General features: G+C 32.8%; 4 protein-coding genes across 5 annotated transcripts; 1 reads left to right on the forward strand and 3 right to left on the reverse strand.

Moving 5' to 3' along the window:
* Positions 1–913: 913 nt before the first annotated feature.
* Positions 914–3,980, reverse strand: LOC114718200 (cytochrome c6, chloroplastic). The gene is made up of 6 exons (XM_028903454.1): positions 3,843–3,980; positions 3,649–3,763; positions 2,277–2,374; positions 2,159–2,190; positions 1,522–1,585; positions 914–1,226 (listed from the first exon to the last, which is right to left on the reverse strand). The coding sequence occupies exons 1-6, from the start codon at positions 3,900–3,902 to the stop codon at positions 1,086–1,088; spliced, it is 510 nt and encodes a 169-aa protein (XP_028759287.1). The 5' UTR covers positions 3,903–3,980; the 3' UTR covers positions 914–1,085.
* Positions 3,981–4,744: 764 nt separating this feature from the next.
* On the forward strand, positions 4,745–10,276 carry LOC114718194 (phosphatase IMPL1, chloroplastic). The gene is made up of 10 exons (XM_028903447.1): positions 4,745–5,171; positions 5,628–5,695; positions 5,952–6,085; positions 6,548–6,636; positions 7,849–7,906; positions 8,027–8,079; positions 8,827–8,925; positions 9,025–9,138; positions 9,411–9,512; positions 9,934–10,276. The coding sequence occupies exons 1-10, from the start codon at positions 4,902–4,904 to the stop codon at positions 10,030–10,032; spliced, it is 1,086 nt and encodes a 361-aa protein (XP_028759280.1). The 5' UTR covers positions 4,745–4,901; the 3' UTR covers positions 10,033–10,276.
* A 139-nt stretch (positions 10,277–10,415) lies between these two features.
* LOC114718195 (uncharacterized protein PHLOEM PROTEIN 2-LIKE A4) lies at positions 10,416–12,071 on the reverse strand. 2 transcript variants are annotated; one of them, XM_028903449.1, is made up of 4 exons: positions 11,950–12,071; positions 11,618–11,775; positions 11,349–11,467; positions 10,416–10,961 (listed from the first exon to the last, which is right to left on the reverse strand). In XM_028903449.1, exons 1-4 carry the CDS (start codon positions 12,035–12,037, stop codon positions 10,565–10,567), a joined length of 762 nt encoding a protein of 253 aa, XP_028759282.1. In that variant the 5' UTR covers positions 12,038–12,071; the 3' UTR covers positions 10,416–10,564. The 2 variants fall into 2 exon arrangements, with proteins under 2 accessions (XP_028759282.1, XP_028759281.1); XM_028903448.1 differs by having other exon boundaries at positions 11,618–12,071.
* Positions 12,072–18,338: 6,267 nt separating this feature from the next.
* Positions 18,339–19,936, reverse strand: LOC114718185 (protein PHLOEM PROTEIN 2-LIKE A1). The gene is made up of 3 exons (XM_028903437.1): positions 19,544–19,936; positions 19,275–19,393; positions 18,339–18,883 (listed from the first exon to the last, which is right to left on the reverse strand). The coding sequence occupies exons 1-3, from the start codon at positions 19,934–19,936 to the stop codon at positions 18,487–18,489; spliced, it is 909 nt and encodes a 302-aa protein (XP_028759270.1). The 3' UTR covers positions 18,339–18,486.
* Positions 19,937–22,463: the final 2,527 nt, after the last annotated feature.

Consider the following 22,463-nt stretch of genomic DNA (forward strand, 5'->3'; position numbering starts at 1 on the left):
TTTCTGAGAGATTTATTCCAAGATTAAATTGGGAGGTTTTGCTTTTACCGAACAAGTTAGTTAATTGTGAAGTAACCTTTCACTAATTAAGTCATTACTTTAGTCGTGATTAAATTAATAACTTTTTCCCACTTAATATATAATCTTCGTCTCAATGTTAATGAAATTAGTTTTTTGCAAATGAAAAATGTATGGCATCATTTTTATTTTTTTTCACATAAGGAATTTGACTGTTGATTTTTCAAGTCATTTGGTCAAAACTTTGATCTATCCTCAATATTTAAATATGTTGCAAGTTTGCAACTTTTGGATAATCGCAATAAAAATTGCTCAGCAATACATAGTGGGAAATGATATTTACGTATCTCTTTAGATATGTCGGATTCTTGGTTTTGACAAATGATATTTATAGTTCACACAAAAACATCTAGACTTCTCAGATTTAAATCTACCTACACAGTTAGAATATATTAAAAAAATTAATACCGTTGTTAATCTTTATAATTTGATCAAATTTTGATTTTGATCCTCATACTTTGGAGTTGTCAGTTTCAGTCCTTATAGTTTCATAATTTTTTGGTATGAATTAATGAATGATTCTCATATTTTTAACAAGTTTTGGTTTTGATTCATGTACTTAAATTCACATTGAGTTCTCATGAAATTATAGGGATCAAAACCAAAATTGGACCAAATTGTTAGGAGTTAGGACCAACAATAATGATATTAGACCTTGAAAATTTTTTCAAAAGATTTGTCCAGCAAGTCCCATGCCGACAAAGGCTTGAGTTTGAGTCTTATTATTGGTAAGATGATTTTGGCAACAAGTTATTTATAAATGTTATTCTAAGATCAGCATCTAAAATCTACCTTAACGAAACTTTTAAATAAAAAAAAAAGAAGAAGAGGAAGATAATTCTTCCAAGTAACACATAGGATGTCAAAATACCATAATATGAGAAGAAAGGAAGCAGAATCAGGCAGTAGCATTAAGTAGAGCCTCAAATGAATGAACTTGATAGAATCACTACGCATCTATTTGTTATGATACAGTAAATGAATGCATACATAGGCTAGTATCTGAATCAATCTTGTGGATTTTGTATAGTTGGCCATCCTTGGTCAGCCTGCATCCTCACAAACTCAGCTAAGATCTTTATGTCATCATCGTCCAAACGAGCTCCAAATGTGCACTGGCCTCGGGGCATACATTCCTTACCAAATCCCTGTATATATAAGTATGCAACTATGTACATATCAGACATTCCCAAAATAGAAATTTAGTTTACACAAAACTTAGAATAGTGAAGGACAAATCCGTAAGTGGGCCTATCCCCTTAGAGTTACCCAAAAGAAAAGGACAAATCTGTAAGTGGGGAACGATCAATTTACTGAGACTCCATTCTTTTGTTGAGTATTTGTCAGTTCCCTTTCAGTTCTATTATTAACAGAGACACAAATTTTCATTTTTGTTTCCTTGTCTCAGATTTAGCAAGTCCTGGACTCCACGGGAGAACGCACCGGCATTCTTCCCTTGCCATAGTATGTGATTCGGTAGATCTCTTCTTCTGTGTCAACTCCATTTCTGCAGGGCCAACATTAAAGTTATTTTTAACGAAAGATGGAATCTAAGAAGTATTCTTCAAAACTAGCATGAACAAAATAACTACATGTATAAGACAGCAATTTATCATAAAGATCTAGAACACGAGTCCCAAACTTGACATCATTACTTTTCCTTCAAAATTTGAGCTACGCCAATTGGTCCTCGAATTACTCAAACTTCTTTACTGTAGTCCTTTGTTTTTTAAACCCCCCCCCCAATTTACTTCCTCTGTCTGCTCAAATTAATGTTTTATTTGCCAAATTACTCAAAAAGTCTTTTTCAGCGTATTAATTACTGGACAGTTAGAACAAACACATTGTTTCACTTTTGTCAATAATTTAGCTATGAAAACGAAAATTAAAGATAGCATTGATGAAGAATTAATAAGCGAAATACTATATTTCAAGAGTACCAAAATATTAATTTACCCCATAATTTGTCAAAAATGTGTCCTGAAAATTCAACAATGACTTAGATTTGTAAATCCTTTTGAAATCTTGACGTTTCTATGTTTATCTACATCATAAGAATGCTCAAGAAGTTGTTCATTACCTCTGTAAATCCTTTAGAAATAGTGTTGCTCCCTGGAAGAGAAAGGAATATGAATCAGAGAAATGACATGAAAGAACATACATGTACAACCAGATGTCTTGTGCAAATGGAAGCTCACTGGCTGTATTATGTTCCCACCAGCATCATGGCAACCAATACAAGCTTGACGAAACAATGAGCCTCCTCTCTGGATATCTATCATTTGGCCATTTGAAACTGTGGCATATATTGTAAGAAGTCAACAAGAGTACAAACTGCATGGTTCTGCTGCATTCAGAACAATTGACACGTCTAGAAGTTCTCATTTGTTTGTCAAAATCCTTTTTTCCCCTTAGTAATGAAAATAAGTGTGAAACAAGACCAAGCAAAGGGAAAATTTTGCATTACAATACATTGTAGGCATCCGTGTGCCAACTGGCTCTGTCAAAAACCGTTTCCTCACAAACTTCAACATGTTAAGTGAAGGTCCATCTTGGCTTAATCAAATCTCTAATACATCCTTTTGAAAGAAAGTCCTTCAGACTTGAAAGGTGGGCAATGAATTAATCTGCCATGCCTTGTACCAAAACTTACTTTTAATGAAGAGAATAGGATGAGCAATAATTGAACTCACTGCTTAAAGTGGGAATAGAAAAAAAAATCAAACTCCTGTTCACTTGGTTAGTGAGGCTTAAGGTCGCATGCCAAGTCAATGATCAGTTCATTGAAAGAGTTCAATCTGTTATGCAACATGTTTTATGAGTATTTTTAAAATCACATCAATATGAATTGAACATCAAACATTTTAGTCTGGGCCACATTTTTTCTGGAACAAAAAGCTCGAGTGCAAAAATTAAAAAAGAAAAAGGGAAAAGAAATGCCGAAGTAGAATCCTCAAGAACAGTTTTTTAATCATATTTTCACTATTTAACCTTGTATTCCCTTTCCGTTTCCTTACCAATTCTAACCAGACATAGAAATTCTGCTAATTTTCTCTTCAACCTCTTCTAGAAGAATTTCGTCTCCTTGTATCAAGGCATTTTCATACCTGCATGACTAAAAGTCAAGTGTTGGATTGTTTATCTCCTGTTCAGCATTGGCCATGCCAAGATAAGTCGCATTGGTTTATGATATTCAATTAGAAATTAGATGCTTATAACAGCCTTTTCAAGATTCTATTCATACTTGGCCTAAGAATTAAAGCTCTTAAGACTTAAAGCCCTCCTCTAACAAAACATTCATCATTTAGCGACTCACTCAAAACTAGACGTTAACTAGTAGATGAAATTTAACCAATTTCAGGACCAATGTGATAGAATATGCCAACGTAAGAAAAGACTGAAAGGGAGTTATACCTTTTCTGGTTAACATAGAGGCGAGTAGAAAACGAGGTAAGAAAACAAGCAATGGCATTTATGGAAGTTTGAACCGAAAGCAGGGGCACTTTAGTATTTCAGGAAAAAAAACAAGTGGCGATTCCTCAAAATTCAGATTAGGCTTGAGTGGCTAACCTGGAGTACAGCACAACGGAGATAAGGCCACGAGCGCAGCCACTAAAGGCGGAGCCAAGCTCTTGAAAGAAAACTTCACATTTTCTGCTTTTGCAGGAATGAGATTCTGTTCTCCCTTCACAATTGAATTTTTCCTCAGTCTCGAAAACTGCAGAATGATAAGACAAGAACAGTGTGAGATACAAGAGGCCTACCTTAATCGAGAGGGGATGAGCATAGTTGCTGCAACTAGAAATTAGCGACGCGAGCTTCATCTTCTTTCAGCAAATGTGAACTGAATTATCCCACTCGAGTGAAAGTTCGAACTTCGGATGCCAGCAACAAGGAGTAAACTAAATTTTGATATGTGAAAAAAACTATGAATTTATCCAGTATAGGAAAAAGAAACTTGCGGCAAAAAAAAAGCATTAAAATTAAAACTACTTTTTTCAACATTATATATTTAGGAAAATTTTCAGAAAAAACCCTTAGAATATAAGAAATTCTAGATTGGGTCCTGAATAAAAATATATAAATTATAATTGTATATTATATATAAATATATAAATTAAATATATAGATCCAGAATAAAAAAATAAAGATAATTATCCTATTTAGAAATTACAAATAATATTATCTCATATTCAATGACTTGATTAATCTAAATGTTTTAAAATCATATAATTTATTCACTATTTTCAAATCATAGTGCTTGCCGTCGGCCAAAAGGAAAAATCGAAGTGGCTTCCCTAAATTCTTTTTGATTTGTTGGGATCAACATAAATATCCTATTAATTACATAATTATTAAAGGATAAAATAAATCTAATTTCAGTTACTATTTATAATATTATCCGTTAATTACATTTAAGCATTACAATTACCGATTCAATTATTCAAATGTAGTAGCTTGGTAGTACATATTATCGTTTGCGCGCTCCCGCCCAAAAATAACAATACCAACATAAAACATTTATTTGGCGGGGAAAATATAAAGTAACAGTAATTAAATACGAGCGTTGCATTGCATCCAAAAAAACCCCGAGGGCTGCTTGGCAGAATTCGTACAAGGAGTTGAAGGAGACTGCAAAATCTCGGCCCGAGCTGGTTTTTAATTATTTCAGTCAAAAAAACTATTTTTTCAACTGTTCATTTAATATTGTATATTGGCAATGCATAGTTTTTCATCGAGTCTCCTTCGTTCTCATTTCCCACTTCACAATCTCAAAGCAGAGGTTCACAGCAGAAGAAAGGACGCATTTTGAACTTACATCAATGGTCTTCTCGGCTAGCTTAAACCTTCAACCCGTGTTTTCTGTGGTACCCAGGTCGTCGCTATGCATCCGAAACCAATTTTGTCGGACTTTCCCTCAAGGATTCGGAAAATTCCAACGAAATTGGAGCTCAATATCAACGAGACCCCACTTCATAACAAAATCTTTGATGTCTGAAAGGTTTCCGAAAGTGGGTGCCCAATCAACTGGACCCATTGATCCTGCTGAGCTCATTGAAGTGGTCAAATCAGCTGCTCAGACTGGTGCTGAGGTTTGTCATTTCCTTTACCGCATTTTGAGGCTTTGCATGATCGCCACTTCAATGGCTTATTTTTGTTTTCCCCCCAAATTAGCTTTAGACGAAAAGGAAAAAGGAATTTTTTCTTCTTCTGAGATTTCAAAATGCAAGAGCTTCTATTTTGTAATTAGAAGTCTCACTCTAATCTTTGTGAGCCTTTGATTATCTGCGACAACTCTCAATAAGGGATATCTCCTAACGTATGCAGTGAAATATAATGAAATATTGGTAATTCTTGTGAAAAAATTAATTAACTCGAAGTGAAAACACTGGAAACTGGAATAATGCCGTTGTGGGAAAAGTAGAGTTTCGTTTGATGCATAGAAGCGGAAATAGAGAGGTGATAGATATTAGAAACGGTTGAGTGAATTATCATATTTTTTAACTACATTACCATTTTTTTTATAATATCTATTTTGTTATTTCCAGGTTGTGATGGATGCTGTCAATAAGCCACGGAATATTACGTATAAAGGATTAACTGACTTGGTGACCGAGTAAGGTCTCATTGAATCTCTAATCATGTGGGCTTGGGTATTATATCTCTTTTTCTACAGAAAAGTACCTTTTCTGTCGAGTGTTATTAACTTCAGACATCGATTTTCTTTGAATGTATATAATCTTCAAAGCCTGAACTCCAAGTCTTTTTCCATGGTTGAGCTTCAACTATTTTTTGTTGAATTATTGCATTAACAGATGAAGATTTCTTTGTCTTTCAATCTTATTCTCAGATAAGTTTGTTATTATCTACAGGACAGATAAAACGAGTGAAGCTGCCATATTGCAAGTGGTGAAAAAGCATTTTAAAGATCATCTTATTCTTGGAGAAGAGGGTGGAGTTATAGGAGATTCAGCGTCTGATTATCTCTGGTGCATTGATCCTTTAGGTTTGAAATTTCAGTCCAAACTCATTTTTGCTTGTCATTGTTGAGACAATAAGAAGAGCAAAAGTGAGGTCGGGAAGGGATGGTGAACAAAATATATTAATGAAAGATTCAATGAGTGGATGAATAACCCAATGACTGTCAGCCTCTTCTTTGCTAATAATATAACTAAACAAAGGCACTATGCCTTTTACTATGGGGCCATTACAAGCAAATATTTCCTTAGCCTGGAAGTTTTTCCTAAATTTTCAATACCTCCTTACGCCTATTTTTAAAAGGATGATATCAATGCCCTTCATATGGTTCTCTGTTTTTAATGAAGTTTCTTCTAAAAAAGAGCCCTTTATGTATGCTTGCGTTTATGCACGTCAGACAGCATGTTTGTCAAGCTTTTTTACTTTTTATTGAAATTTATATAGATTTGATACTCAGATAATTCACCTACAATCTTTGATATGTATGTAGATGGGACAACAAACTTTGCACACGGCTATCCTAGCTTTGCAGTGTCTGTTGGAGTTCTCTATCGAGGGAATCCTGCAGCTGCTGCTGTGGTACTTTAACCGTATCTTTAATTTTAATTTTTTGTTATTTGCATGTCTGTTTATGTAATGATGGGATGAAATAAACAAGAATAACTTCAGTACTAATTGACTCTCTAAAAGTTCTTTTTTTTAAAATACTGATATGTAGAAACGAAAACTTGGCTATTGCTTGAATTTGATGAAAACAGGACAGAAAAATTGTTTCTGTTCGATGTACTTAATCTCTACTCTTGTGATTTAAAAGTGGTTTCTCTCAAGTCTAAGTATTGAAATGATGCATGATGTGTGTAGCTATGATTGAATGAAATTTACATATAAGACAACACTTTTTGGATGTTTCTAGTAATGGATTAAAAAAGGATCATTTTCAATTAATTGATTGTGAACGAATCATATACATTGAAACTTATTGAAGGTGTATCAAATGCCATCGTCCATGTAGTCAGAATTGGCAAGTTCAGTAAGTTAAAGCTCCAGTGGTATTTTCTTTGCATGTCGAGAAGAGCTCAAATATAGTTTTAGTGTAATTTTAGTATTACAAATGGCACCATCAAAGGCTTTGAAATTTTTTTTTCCGGTTATAATTTGATTGAACTGTTGATAATGAGGTTTTTGGATTCAAGTTCATGTATGTGATAGTTGCTAGATCTGTAGTAACTTATGTCACCCTGTGGCTTGGAGCTTGTCATGTAGACTTTATGGTTTATGTCAACAAGTTTGGTTGTGCGTCACATTTGAAGGATTTCTGGAACATAACACTGACTGGTTCTAGCAAGAAAAATCGAGTTCCATTGAGATTTTTACATTTGCTGTTGTAAATTATTTTTGTTAATTTACCTTATGGTGGATAGGAGTGTTCGTACTTCTCCATGCTTTTGATCTCATGGTTTATGTAGAAGATTCCTCATGCATTTTGAAAGAGATGGAGGGTGGCATACTGGCTTAACATTTTTCATTTTGTGACGTTTTTTGGTTGTAATGTTGTCTTCTTTTCTTCATTTTTTTTCCAATTTTTATTGCCTTGGAATTCACATCCTTGCTTAGAGTTTGTCTTTTCTTAGTGATATTTTTATTTTGTTTTACAGAAGCATATGGTTTTAGGTTCATAACTGCTCATCAGATATGGAACATCAATCAATCCTTTATTATAGCTTCTACCATGCTGGATAAAACTGGAAGAAATGTCGTTGATTTATTAATATAAATTTTTATCTATTTCAGGTTGAGTTTGTAGGAGGTCCTATGTGTTGGAATACCCGCACTTTCTCTGCAGCTGCTGGTGAAGATTATTTTATTTTAACTTCTATTTGCACCAAAAAGAAATTGAAAATTATTTATCTAATTTATTTGTTTATAAACTTCATATCATTACTCTGCAACCAGTACTTTTACCTTATAGGTGGGGGAGCATTCTGCAACGGACAAAGGATCCACGTTAGTACAAATGATCAGGTGAGTAACACTAGAAGCTACCTTTGATGTGCGATATAGGCTAAAATGGATAAGCGGCTGCAGTAGATGGTCACTGGAGTCTGGAATCTCTTACTGTAGTTTTGTGTAATACTAATGTTGCACAAATCAAGTATTTTTGCTGATGTGTTATGATAATTTTTTAGTATTTTTTGGATTCCATTTTTTGTTTTCTACTTTTCTCATTTGGTGATTAGTGAACTTTTCTCTTCTAACGATGGATTTTCTATATCATTTTCTGTGTCTCACAAGGCTTTGTAATTACTATTGTTGAAGAGTTATCAAAAATTGTTGCAGTAAGTGTCGCAACTTACGAGGAATGGATTATTTAAACTTTCATAATGGATAGTGCTAAGCCAATTAACATGACATGTGATGCTTGGTTTGGTCTTGAGAGTTTGTTCAAGGATATTGTAATTATCCTTGACATAATAGTTTTTTGTCCCCGTTAAGTTTGTCTTTTCAGTTTTATGTTAGTAATGGAGGGTTTTCTACATTATATGTTTATATTCATTCATTCATCTTATTTGATAAGATATTCATTCTTCTTTAATATGTAAACACACTTTGCCCATAATTATTATTTTTGACAAGTTGCGGTTGATTGATTTGGATTTACCAAATATTATTTAATGCTTCATTGTCATTGTAATTTTTAATTTATTCGGGGAAAGTAATCCAATTTCCCCACTGTTCTGTGTAAACTAATCTTCATTTTCCTTTTTTCAGGTGGAGCGATCTCTTCTGGTTACAGGATTTGGGTATGACCACGATGATGCATGGTCTACAAACATAGAATTATTCAAAGAATTTACTGATGTCAGCAGGGTAATCACCTAAATTCTACTCATGTACTCCTCAAGAGTTTGTTCCTCGTTTCTCTGCCTTTCACTTCTCTCTCTCAATTTTTGAATATTTGATGTTCAGGGAGTTAGGCGACTTGGTGCTGCTGCAGTGGATATGTGTCATGTAGCTTTAGGGATTGTAGAAGCATACTGGGAATATCGTCTAAAGCCCTGGGACATGGCTGCTGGCGTGTTGGTAAGCTTTATGAGTTGTACACACTGACCCTCGTTATCACAAGTTAGCCAGCACTGCACCTTTGACTGAGTGTCCCCTAGACAGCAAGGGTGAAATTGTGGTCTAAAATCCACTTGAGTGACTTCAGAGTGAGAAAACAACAAGTACTTCTTATTCCTCAAGCATTTCTTGCATCCAAATTTGTCTTTGACCAACTTGTGGAAGAGCTCAGTCTCCCATGGCCCTAATGAACGTTGTTTACTAGAAGTTCGATTCTATTTTCCTTCTTGTAGATGGTTGAAGAAGCTGGTGGGAGAGTTACTCGGATGGACGGTGGACAATTTTGCGTATTCGATAGATCTGTTTTGGTTTCCAATGGTGTGATCCATACAAAGGTTAGTGCCCTGATTGTTTCGCTCTTAACTTGCTTGATAATTTATTTGCTATGCCTATGTACATTCTCCTAGTACGATATAAATATCTGAAAATAATGAACTGCAAGTTGCATATACCTGGGCCTATTTTCTTTTTCAGCCTTCATTTGGGGGCATCCTTTCTGATCTCGCAAATACCCTGAAGTGTGAAGTTATCTTTAATAGTTGATTATTCCTTATAACCTTCGTGTATATCGCATGCAAGCCTATCGAATTGCTTGTCCTTGAACTTTTGCCACGATATGGAACAAAATGAATGAATTACTTAAGGTTCGTTGAGATTGATCATCATAATTTAGCCAGAATTCTTACATGTTGACATCCTTTTCTTTTATGATTATGATTTTTTTTTTTTTTTTTTTTTTTGCCTTGACGAGTTCAGCTGCTGGAGAAAATTGGACCTGCCACAGAGAAATTAATAAGCAAAGGGATTGATTTTTCATTGTGGTATAAACCTGATGGATACAGAGCAGATGTTTAAAGCACCGACAAATTGCTTTTTCCTATGGAGACGCCGCCACAATTTGAGCATCAATCGAATAAAAGCCATAGATCATTTTTCTTTTCTTTTTCTTGTTTCTTTCATATCTACGAACCTTCCAGCATTTTTGTAAAATTAATAATTACTAGTATGCCTGAATAAACATACTTCTGCTCCAAAAGCAAATATTTGTGAGATGTACTGACATTTGAGTTTCATAAAATTTCTGCACAGATGCATTGAATCAGGGTTTACCTAGTCAAATTAGAATCACAACACTAATTTTGTGAGCCATGCTGCAATCTGCTTTGTTCCATACTAGTCCATAAGCATCTCTCTCTCTCTCTCTCTCTATATATATATATATATATATAAGCTGAAACTAGTACATAAAACTCTACGATCAGTTTTATTATACTCTAGAACAGTACCAGATTATATATAAGCTGAAACTAGTACATAAAACTCCACGATCAGTTTTTATTTTACTCTAGAACATTACCAGATGACCTGTCATAGTGCATGATTTGCATCAATCCGAAGAAATTCTGTAGTCATTGGGATTAGGTTTGATGGAGACTCCTTTGATGACAAGGCCTTGTTTCCAAGCCCCACCTTCAATTTCATACAGAGAGAATTCCATTTCTCCTCCTTCATCATGAGTTGGTGCTACAAATTGCCCTACTGGAATCTCCATCCACTGCACTCTCATCTTGCTGATCAAATTCTCCTTGTGTTCTTGCCTCTTCCCTCCTGGCAGCACAAGCCTGACATTCACAGGAACCTCCCAGCCCTGTGCTGGGTCTTTCAGCATCACATGAAAGCAGACTTGATACATAACTCCTGGTGTCAGCTTCCTTGTGTCTAACCTCCCATGCACTTCTAGCCAACACACTCTTTTCAATTCAGCTGCCTCTATCATTGTCCCACTGCAACACCACACCTCATTGCTCTCATTACTTAAATCAGGGCCTTTTTTCTTTTGCCAACTAAATCAGGGTTTATTTATATTATATAGTTGGTGCATATATTTTAAAAGGTTAGGGTGTTTTTTTCCCTTGAAACATTTGTCAGCAATGTTACACTCTACCGTTAAAAAATTAACGTTGACGATTAAAATAATGACATTGACTGTTAAAATTTAATGGTGGAAGACAATATTGTTGCTATTTTAAATTTTCAGGACAAATTTGCATTAAAAAAACTTAGTTGCCTAACGTGTCTGATTGAAAACTTCCAGAATAAATTTGTACTTTGACCCTGTTTTAAACTGTCTGTGGGAGAGAGAAATATGCTTGTTTGTGTATTGTGTGTACCTTGATTCTTGGATTTGTAACCATTTCCAATAGCGATGATCTTCTCCCCAAGTGATTGAAAGTGCCCTTGCATACAGCATGAAACAGTTGCAATTCGACTTCTTGTTCATCCAGAATTTCTGCAAATCATCATGTTTGTGTGTGTGTATCAGTGTAGTAAGTTGTTTTTTGGGTGAAATTAACCAGACATTCAAGTTCTAAAGAAACTAGCTGGAACTGAGACAACGAATTTATAATTGAAGTCATCGATTAGGTGGGCAGGGACTTGCCTTGGTCTTGTGGGATAAAAAGAGGCCAGAAGAATAAAGCTGGTCGTAGAGCTTGACCGTGGAAGACTTGTCGATGGGAAAGTCAGCTTCCTTCAGTATGTCTTGAAGGTTTTTTGGGAGACTCCCAGCTTCAGGTGGCTTTAAGTTTTGATGATGACCTTGTTTCCCATCTTTCGTGTTCTTTTCAGCTTCTTTTTCCCTCTTGTTCTCTATTTCTGAGGGTTTTCTCTCTCTTACTTGAGTGGCCGCTTGTGGCGGTGGTGGTGGAGTAGCTTCTCTTCTTTGACTGGCCACTGCAGCTGGAGGTGGTGGAGGAGCTTCTCTTCTCTGACCGGCCACTGCTGGTGGAGGTGGTGGCAAAGATGATGGTGGTAGGGGTCGTGGCTGCGGTGGGGCTGGGGTGGAGTTTTCATTCCCCATTATTTCTATGCGTACACTGTAGGCTCACAATTCCACAACGCGCTCATTATACTTATATATGCACAGGTCCTTCAAATCGAAGTGAACTAAACGGATCTCATTTATCAAATTTTTTACATTTAAAAAAAAAATCAAATTCTATGGATTTTATCTATTTTAAATTCTAGATGTCTTTGTTGAAAATGAATAGTAAATTACATCACACTTAAATTTTTTTACAAGACACCTCTATTAAATTTCAATAAAATTACATAGACATCTTTTCTATTTTTAATATGTAGATTTTAAGAATCAAGGACGAATATACTAATGTCAACAAAATTTGTAAAAAAATTGTACAATTCACTCTATTGTTTTATTTTGTGATTTCTTTGTCTCTCCTCCATATCTGTGCACGGGAGAACAGTTAAGTGAGATTTTTCACTCATTTGAATCTAAAAAGAATACTAAATTTAGCTAGTGATGAATTCTGATTCCTGAAGGATGGACAAGGAAAAAAAGTTAAAGTGCATGCTGTATTTTTATATATTAATTAATTAATTAACAGGATAAACACATTGATCTTGTGTATAATGGATTTCTAGCCTCGTGAAAACGTACATGTTCGAGAAAGTGATTATTCTCAAATTTGATTAAGTTCAAGCATGCATCATACATACATACATACATACATATATATTAATGGAATACTATCTTTAGTCCTTAATATAGAATCTCATTTGACTTTTATTTTGGTCCTAAATATAAGACCCAATTCCACCTTGTCTTTAATATTTATGTATTTTTTCGAAAATAGTCCTTATAATAATGGCAGTTTTAGCCACTATTATCAAACTCGCTAGTTGACTTTCTGAGTTTAATATTTTTACGTTTTCAGCCAATAAAATTGTATCGATTCACTCTTAAACTCGTGATAACTGTAAATTTGATTAAACTTATGAGTTCACTTATCGAGTTTATCGTTTTTACGTTTTAAACTTACAAAATCATGTTAACTCGTTCTTAAACTCGTACTAAATTTTTGAATTTGATTATATTTAGTGACTTTATATATGAATTTTATAGAAATTTTTTGGTTGAATGTGATAAATTATAAACATTGATGGATATAATTTCAATTATTTAAATTTAAAATATATTTAAATGAAACTGTGCTCATTTTTTATATATTAATTATTTGATTATATACTTTTAATACTAGTTTATTAATAAAAGTAAATTCTTACTATTCGAGTTTACGATTCGAGTTTATATCATTCTCACGAGTTTGTTTAAACTCGCGAGTTTGACAACCTTGGTTTTAGCTAATACACTTGATTAGTAAGGATATTTTAAGAAAGATAACACCTATTTATGACAAATAACTAACTTAACTTCTTTCCTTAATCTCTTCAAATTGGTCAACTAGCTCTTATAATTAGGACCAGAGGTAATATATTTTTATATATTAATTGTGTGTGTGTGTAGGGAATGTATTTAGAAGAATATGGAGGGAAAAAAGATAAGGGAATATATTCCATAAGAAAAAGTTTTGCAAGATGAAGAGCAAGTGGTGATGTGATTAAATGGGAGGTACACAACTAAAGAAATAGAATTATACGATTATTATTTATAAGGCATCTGGTTCTGCTGCCATTCATAACCTATCATTGTTTTCTTTATTCCTTATCTCCCAAGTTTAAAAGGTGCTCTGAATTCAAAAGTTTTAATTCCATCGCGAGTATATTTTATTATCACTTGATATAAAATATAAAAGATATAGAAAGTAATATTACTTTCAGTCCTAAATATAAAAGATATAGAACAGTATCAATCAACCATATTCTTGAAAACTTGCAATACCCGATTCATTTTAAAATGAGTCAGGTATGACATTATGAGATCCAAATATATTTAATTAATTAGATTTAAATAATATTTTGATTGAGATTTGGGCATATTGAATTAAATGGATAGCATCATTATTAAATGAGATTTTAATTGGAGACTCAAAAGAAATAATTAATAATTAATTTTGAATTTGAATAATATTTTAATTGAAATTTGAATATATTGAATTAAATGGAAAGCATCATTATTAAATAGTATGTCAATTGGAGGCTTAAATAGAAAAATAATTAATTAATTTTGAATTTTGAATTTTCACATGTTCACCCTAAATTCCACACCTCTAATTTAAATCTCATTTGAATAAATAAAAAATAATAATATTACTATAAAAAAAAAGACTTTCAGCTATCTAAAATAATGTAATTTATTAGAATTTAATATCTAATCAAATGCTCTGGTCTGTGCATCGCATGGGCGAAAATTTTCTAATTATTTACAAGTTACGTGACTTTGTTCTATTCTTTCTTTTCTTCTTCTTGTTTCTTTCGTATTTACAAACCCTCCAGCTTTTCTGTAAAATTAGTAATTACTAGTACGCCTGAATGAACATACTTCCGCTCCAAAAGAAAAATTTTGTGAGATCTGCTGAAATTTGAGTTTCATAAAATCTCTGCACAGGTGTACTGTATTGAATCAGGGTTTATCTGGCCAAATTAGAATCACAACACTAATTTTGTGAGCCATGCTGCAATCCACTTTGTTCTGTACTATTCCATAAGCATCTCAACACACACACACACACATATAAGCTGAAACTGGTACATAAAACTCTACGATCAGTTTTATTATACTCTAGAGCAGTACCAGATGACCTATCAAAGTGTGTGATTTGCATCAATCCAGAGAAATTCTGTAGTCATTGGGATTAGGTTTGATGGAGACTCCTTTGATGACAAGGCCTTGTTTCCAAGCCCCACCTTCAATTTCATATAAAAGCTGGTGGTGGTGGTAATTGTTCGGGTGGGGGCAGGGCAGCGGCAGCGGCAGCGGCAGAGGCAGAGGCGGAGGCGGAGGCGGAGGCGGAGGTGAAGGTGGAGGCGACGATGGCGGTGATGGTGTAGAATTAAACAGCCCCATTATTTCAGTGTTTCTACGCACACATTATAGGCTCACAATCCCACATCGCACTCTTTATATATGCACGAGTCCTTGAAATTGAAGTGAACAAAAAGGATCTAATTCATAAAATTTTTACATTAAAAAAAACAAAACTAAATTCTATGGATTTTATCTATTTTCAAGTCAAGATGTCATTGAAAATGAATAGTGAATTACACCATGCTTAGTTTTTTTTTGTTGCAAGACACCTCTATTAAATTTTAATAAAATTACATAGACATCTTTTCTATTTTTAATACTCCTCCGGTCCTTAATATAGGACCCAATTCTTGAGTTGGTTTTGGTCCTAAATATAAGACTCATTTCTCATATTTATCAATTTTCTCTAAATTACCCCTATAGATACTCCCTCAACCATAATCAAATAGAAGAGGGAGATGAGGTATTAAAAAAGATGATCATGGTGTTTTAGGAAAAATGTGTCACTTTTCTTATAATTAACTAACTTCCTTAATCTAATCAAATTAGTTAAACGAGTCCTATATTAAGGACCGGAGGAGTATGTAGATTTTAAGAATCAAGGATGAATATACCAATGTCAACAAAATTTGTAAAAACAATTGCATAATTTACTCTTTTGTTTTATTTTGTGATTTCTTCGTCTCTCCCCCATATATGTTCACCGAAGAACAGTTAAGTGAGATTTTTCACTCATTTGAATCTGGAAAAATAATAAATTTAGTTAATGATGAATTCTGATTACTGAAGGATGTACAAGGGAAAAAAAAAAGTTCAAGTGCATGCTGTATTTTTTTATATTAATTAATTAATTAATGGGATAAACACCTTGATCTTGTGTATAATGGATTTCTAGCCTCATGAAAACGTACATGTTCGAGAAAGTGATTATTCTCAAATTTGATAAGTTCAACCACACACACATACACACATATACATACATCAATGGAATATATTTTTATATATTAATTGTGCGTGTGTAGGGAATTTATTTAGAAGAATATGGAGGGAAAAAAGATAAAGGAATATATTCCATAAGAAAAAGTTTTGAGAGATGAAGAGCAAGTGGTGGTGTGACTAAATGGGAGATATGCAACTAAAGAAATAAAATTATATTATTTATAAGGCATCTGGTTCTGCTGCCATTCATAACCTATTATTGTTCTCTTTATTCCTTATCTCCCGAGTTTAAATGATGCTCGGAATTCATAAGTTTTAATTCCATCGTCGATATATTTTATTATCACTTGATATAAAATATAAAAGATATCGAAAGTAATACTCCCTCTGCCCATATTATAAACAACATTGGAATTCATCACATGGACCAAAATATTAGTTAAAATTTGTTAAAGACAATAAATGTGTAAAAATTAGAAGTTCTTTCACTAAAATGTCTTTATTTATGAGGGGGGAGAATATAAGAGAGATAATAAGAAAATTATTATAATAAAAAGAATTATGTAAGACAAAGAATGTGTGATGGAAAGATGATATTTTGAAAAATGAGATAATAAATATATTGAGTATGAATAAGTAATTAATAGGGGTAAAATAGGAAATTTGCTACAAAAATTTAAGACAACTTGCCAATGTTGCTTATATTTAGAAAGAAGATGGAGATGGAAGTTGTTGCTTATAAAATGAGACGAAAGGAGTACTATTTTCGGTCCTAATTATAAACCTCATTTATAATTTAAAAACGAGGTTTTATAATTAGAACAGTATCAATCAACTATATTTTTGAAAAACTTGCAATGTCCTATTCATTTTAAAATGAGTCAGGTGTGACATTATGAGATCCAAATATATTCAATTAATTAGATTTGAATAATATTTGATTGAGATTTGGATATATTGAATTAAATGGAGAGCATCATTATTAAATGAGATTTTAATTAGAGACTCAAAAGAAATAATTAATAATTAATTTTGAATTTGAATTTGAATAAAATCTTAATTGAAATTTGAATATATTAAATTAAATAGAAAGTATCATTATTAAATAGTATGTCAATTAGGGGCTTAAATCAAAAATAATTAATTAATTTTGAATTTTCACATGTTCACCCTAAATTCCGCACCTTTAATTTAAATCCCATTTAAATGAATAAAAATAATAATATTCTTATAAAAAAAATGACCTTCAGCTATCTTAAATAATGTAATTTATTAGAATTTTAAATCTAATCAAATACCCTGGTCTATGCACCGCATGGGGAAATTTTCTAATTATTTATAAGTTACGTGATTTTGTAGGGCATAATGTATCATAATTTGATAAAGCTTGGGGGAAGAGGTGACGGATACTGGTAATCAAAAAGACAAAAACACTATATTACATACTTCCAATTCTACATATAAAATTCACTTTGTATTTTGTATTACTTACTAAGGGTAGAATTAAGAAAAATCAATTGCCTATTGATATTATAAAATGATAGAACAAAATTTTCAGACTTCGGGTACTTTCTGTGTTGAGCAAAATGATGAATTACTCAAGGTTCGTTGAGATGGATCATCATAATTTAGCCACAATTCTTACATGTTGACATCCTTTTCTTTTATGATTATCATTTTATTTTTGCCTTGATGAGTTCAGCTGCTGGAGAGAATTGGAGCTGCCACAGAGAAATTAATAAGCAAAGGGACTGATTTTTCAATGTGGTATAAACCTGATGGATTCAGAGCTGAAGTTTAAAGCACCGACAAATTGCTTTTTCCTATAGAGACGCTGCCACAATCTGACCATTAATCGAATAAAAGTCATAGATCATTTTTCTTTTCTTCTTCTTGTTTCTTTCATATTTACAAACCTTCCAGCATTTCTGTAAAATTAGTAGTTACTAGTATGCCAGAATGAACATACTTCTGCTCCAAAAGAAAATACTTATGAGATCTACTGAAATTTGAGTTTCATAGAATCTCTGCACAGATGTACTGTATTGAATCAGGGTTTATCTAGCCAAATTAGAATCACAACACTAATTTTGTGAGCCATGCTGCAATCCACTTTGTTCTATACTGTTACTCCCGGTCCTTAATATAAGATCCTGTTTGACTTTTATTTTAGACCTAAATATAAGACCCCAATCTATTTTGTCTCTCATATTTATACATTTTTTTCCAAATAGCTCTTTTAACAATGATAGTTCTAGTCAATACACTTGATTAGCAATGATATTTTAGGAAAGACAACACCTACTTAGGACAAATAACTAACTCAACTTACTTTCTTAATCTTTTCAAACTAGTCAACTAGCTCTTATAATTAGGATCGGAGGTAGTATTCCATAAGCATCTCAATATATATATATATATATATAGCTGAAACTAGTACATAAAACTCTACGATCAGTTTTATTATACTCTAGAACAGTACCAGATTATATATAAGCTGAAACTAGTACATAAAACTCCACGATCAGTTTTATTTTACTCTAGAACAGTACCAGATGACCTGTCATAGTGCATGATTTGCATCAATCCGAAGAAATTCTGTAGTCATTGGGATTAGGTTTGATGGAGACTCCTTTGATGACAAGGCCTTGTTTCCAAGCCCCACCTTCAATTTCATACAGAGAGAATTCCATTTCTCCTCCTTCATCATGAGTTGGTGCTACAAATTGCCCTACTGGAATCTCCATCCACTGCACTCTCATCTTGCTGATCAAATTCTCCTTGTGTTCTTGCCTCTTCCCTCCTGGCAGCACAAGCCTGACATTCACAGGAACCTCCCAGCCCTGTGCTGGGTCTTTCAGCATCACATGAAAGCAGACTTGATACATAACTCCTGGTGTCAGCTTCCTTGTGTCTAACCTCCCATGCACTTCTAGCCAACACACTCTTTTCAATTCAGCTGCCTCTATCATTGTCCCACTGCAACACCACACCTCATTGCTCTCATTACTTAAATCAGGGCCTTTTTTCTTTTGCCAACTAAATCAGGGTTTATTTATATTATATAGTTGGTGCATATATTTTAAAAGGTTAGGGTGTTTTTTCCCTTGAAACATTTGTCAGCAATGTTACACTCTACCGTTAAAAAATTAACGTTGACGATTAAAATAATGACATTGACTGTTAAAATTTAATGGTGGAAGACAATATTGTTGCTATTTTAAATTTTCAGGACAAATTTGCATTCAAAAAAACTTTTAGTTGCCTAACGTGTCTGATTGAAAACTTCCAGAATAAATTTGTACTTTGACCCTGTTTTAAACTGTGCCTGTGGGAGAGAGAAATATGCTTGTTTGTGTATTGTGTGTACCTTGATTCTTGGAGTTGTATCCATTTCCAATAGCGATGATCTTCTCCCCAAGTGATTGAAAGTGCCCTTGCATACAGCATGAAACAGTTGCAATTCGACTTCTTGTTCATCCAGAATTTCTGCAAATCATCATGTTTGTGTGTGTGTATCAGTGTAGTAAGTTGTTTTTTGGGTGAAATTAACCAGACATTCAAGTTCTAAAGAAACTAGCTGGAACTGAGACAACGAATTTATAATTGAAGTCATCGATTAGGTGGGCAGGGACTTGCCTTGGTCTTGTGGGATAAAAAGAGGCCAGAAGAATAAAGCTGGTCGTAGAGCTTGACCGTGGAAGACTTGTCGATGGGAAAGTCAGCTTCCTTCAGTATGTCTTGAAGGTTTTTTGGGAGACTCCCAGCTTCAGGTGGCTTTAAGTTTTGATGATGACCTTGTTTCCCATCTTTCGTGTTCTTTTCAGCTTCTTTTTCCCTCTTGTTCTCTATTTCTGAGGGTTTTCTCTCTCTTACTTGAGTGGCCGCTTGTGGCGATGGTGGTGGAGGAGCTTCTCTTCTTTGACTGGCCACTGCAGCTGTAGGTGGTGGAGGAGCTTCTCTTCTCTGACCGGCCACAGCTGGTGGAGGTGGTGGCTGCGGTGGAGCTGGGATGAAGTTTTTATTCCCCATTATTTCTATGCGTACACTATAGGCTCACTATTCCACAACGCGCTCGTTATATATGCACAGGTCCTTCAAATCGAAGTGAACTAAACGGATCTCATTTATCAAATTTTTTACATTTAAAAAAAATCAAATTCTATGGATTTTATCTATTTTAAATTCTAGATGTCTTTGTTGAAAATGAATAGTAAATTACATCACACTTAAATTTTTTTTGCAAGACACCTCTATTAAATTTCAATGAAATTACATAGGCATCTTTTCTATTTTTAATATGTAGATTTTAAGAATCAAGGACGAATATACTAATGTCAGCAAAATTTGTAAAAAAATTGTATAATTCACTCTATTGTTTTATTTTGTGATTTCTTTGTCTCTCCTCCATATCTGTGCACGGGAGAATAGTTAAGTGAGATTTTTCACTCATTTGAATCTAAAAAAAATACTAAATTTAGCTAGTGATGAATTCTGATTCCTGAAGGATGGGCAAGGAAAAAAAGTTAAAGTGCATGCTGTATTTTTATATATTAATTAATTAATTAACAAACACCTTGATCTTGTGTATAATAGATTTCTAGCCCAGTAAAAACGTACATGTTCGAGAAAGTGATTATTCTTAAATTTGATTAAGTTCAAGCATGCATCATACATACATACATACATATTGTTCAAGCATGCATCATACATACATACATATATATATATATATATTAATGGAATACTACCTTTGGTCCTTAATATAGGATCTCGTTTGACTTTTATTTTGATCCTAAATATAAGACCCAATTCTACCTTGTCTTTAATATTTATGTATTTTTTCGAAAATAGTCCTTATAATAATGGTAGTTTTAGCCACTATTATCAAACTCGCTAGTTGACTTTCTGAGTTTAATATTTTTACGTTTTCAGCCAACAAAATTGTATCGATTCATTTTTAAACTCGTGATAACTGTAAATTTGATTAAACTTATGAGTTCACTTATCGAGTTTGTTGTTTTTACGTTTTAAAATTACAAAATCATGTTAACTCGTTCTTAAACTCGTACTAAATTTTTGAATTTGATTATATTTAGTGACTTTATATATGAATTTTATAGAAATTTTTAAATTTAAAATATATTTAAATGAAACTATTCTCATTTTTTATATATTAATTATTTGATTATATACTTTTAATACTAGTTTATTAATAAAAGTAAATTCTTACGATTTGAGTTTACGATCCGAGTTTATATCATTCTCACGAATTTGTTTAAACTCGCGAGTTTGACAACCTTGGTTTTAGCTAATACACTTGATTAGTAAGGATATTTTAAGAAAGATAACACCTATTTATGACAAATAACTAACTTAACTTCTTTCCTTAATCTCTTCAAATTAGTCAACTAGCTCTTATAATTAGGACCAGAGGTAGTATATTTTTATACATTAATTGTGTGTGTGTAGGGAATTTATTTAGAAGAATATGGAGGGAAAAAAGATAAGGGAATATATTCCATAAGAAAAAGTTTTGCAAGATGAAGAGCAAGTGGTGATGTGATTAAATGGGAGGTACACAACTAAAGAAATAGAATTATACGATTATTATTTATAAGGCATCTGGTTCTGCTGCCATTCATAACCTATCATTGTTTTCTTTATTCCTTATCTCCCAAGTTTAAAAGGTGCTCTCAATTCAAAAGTTTTAATTCCATCGCGAGTATATTTTATTATCACTTGATATAAAATATAAAAGATATAGAAAGTAATATTACTTTCAGTCCTAATTATAAAACATCAATTGTAGTTTACAAACGAGATTTTATAATTAGAACAGTATCAATCAACTATATTCTTGAAAACTTGCAATACCCGATTCATTTTAAAATGAGTCGGGTATGACATTATAAGATCTAAATATATTTAATTAATTAGATTTAAATAATATTTTGATTGAGATTTGGGCATATTGAATTAAATGGATAGCATCATTATTAAATGAGATTTCAATTAGAGGCTCAAATGAAGAAATTAATGATTAATTTTAAATTTGAATAATATTTTAATTGAAATTTGAATATATTGAATTAAATGGAAAGCATCATTATTAAATAGTATGTCAATTGGAGACTTAAATAGAAAAATAATTAATTAATTTTGAATTTTGAGTTTTCACATGTTCACCCTAAATTCCACACCTCTAATTTAAATCTCATTTGAATAAATAAAAAATAATAATATTACTATAAAAAAAAAAGACTTTCAGCTATCTAAAATAATGTAATTTATTAGAATTTAATATCTAATCAAATGCTCTGGTCTGTGCATCGCATGGGCGAAAATTTTCTAATTATTTACAAGTTACGTGACTTTGTTCTATTCTTTCTTTTCTTCTTCTTGTTTCTTTCGTATTTACAAACCCTCCAGCTTTTCTGTAAAATTAGTAATTACTAGTACGCCTGAATGAACATACTTCCGCTCCAAAAGAAAAATTTTGTGAGATCTGCTGAAATTTGAGTTTCATAAAATCTCTGCACAGGTGTACTGTATTGAA

The sequence above is a fragment of the Neltuma alba genome, unplaced genomic scaffold (genome assembly GCF_004799145.2).
Source record: "Neltuma alba isolate B1F8T4 unplaced genomic scaffold, ASM479914v2 tig00011820_pilon, whole genome shotgun sequence".
Classification (NCBI taxonomy): Eukaryota; Viridiplantae; Streptophyta; class Magnoliopsida; order Fabales; family Fabaceae; genus Neltuma; species Neltuma alba.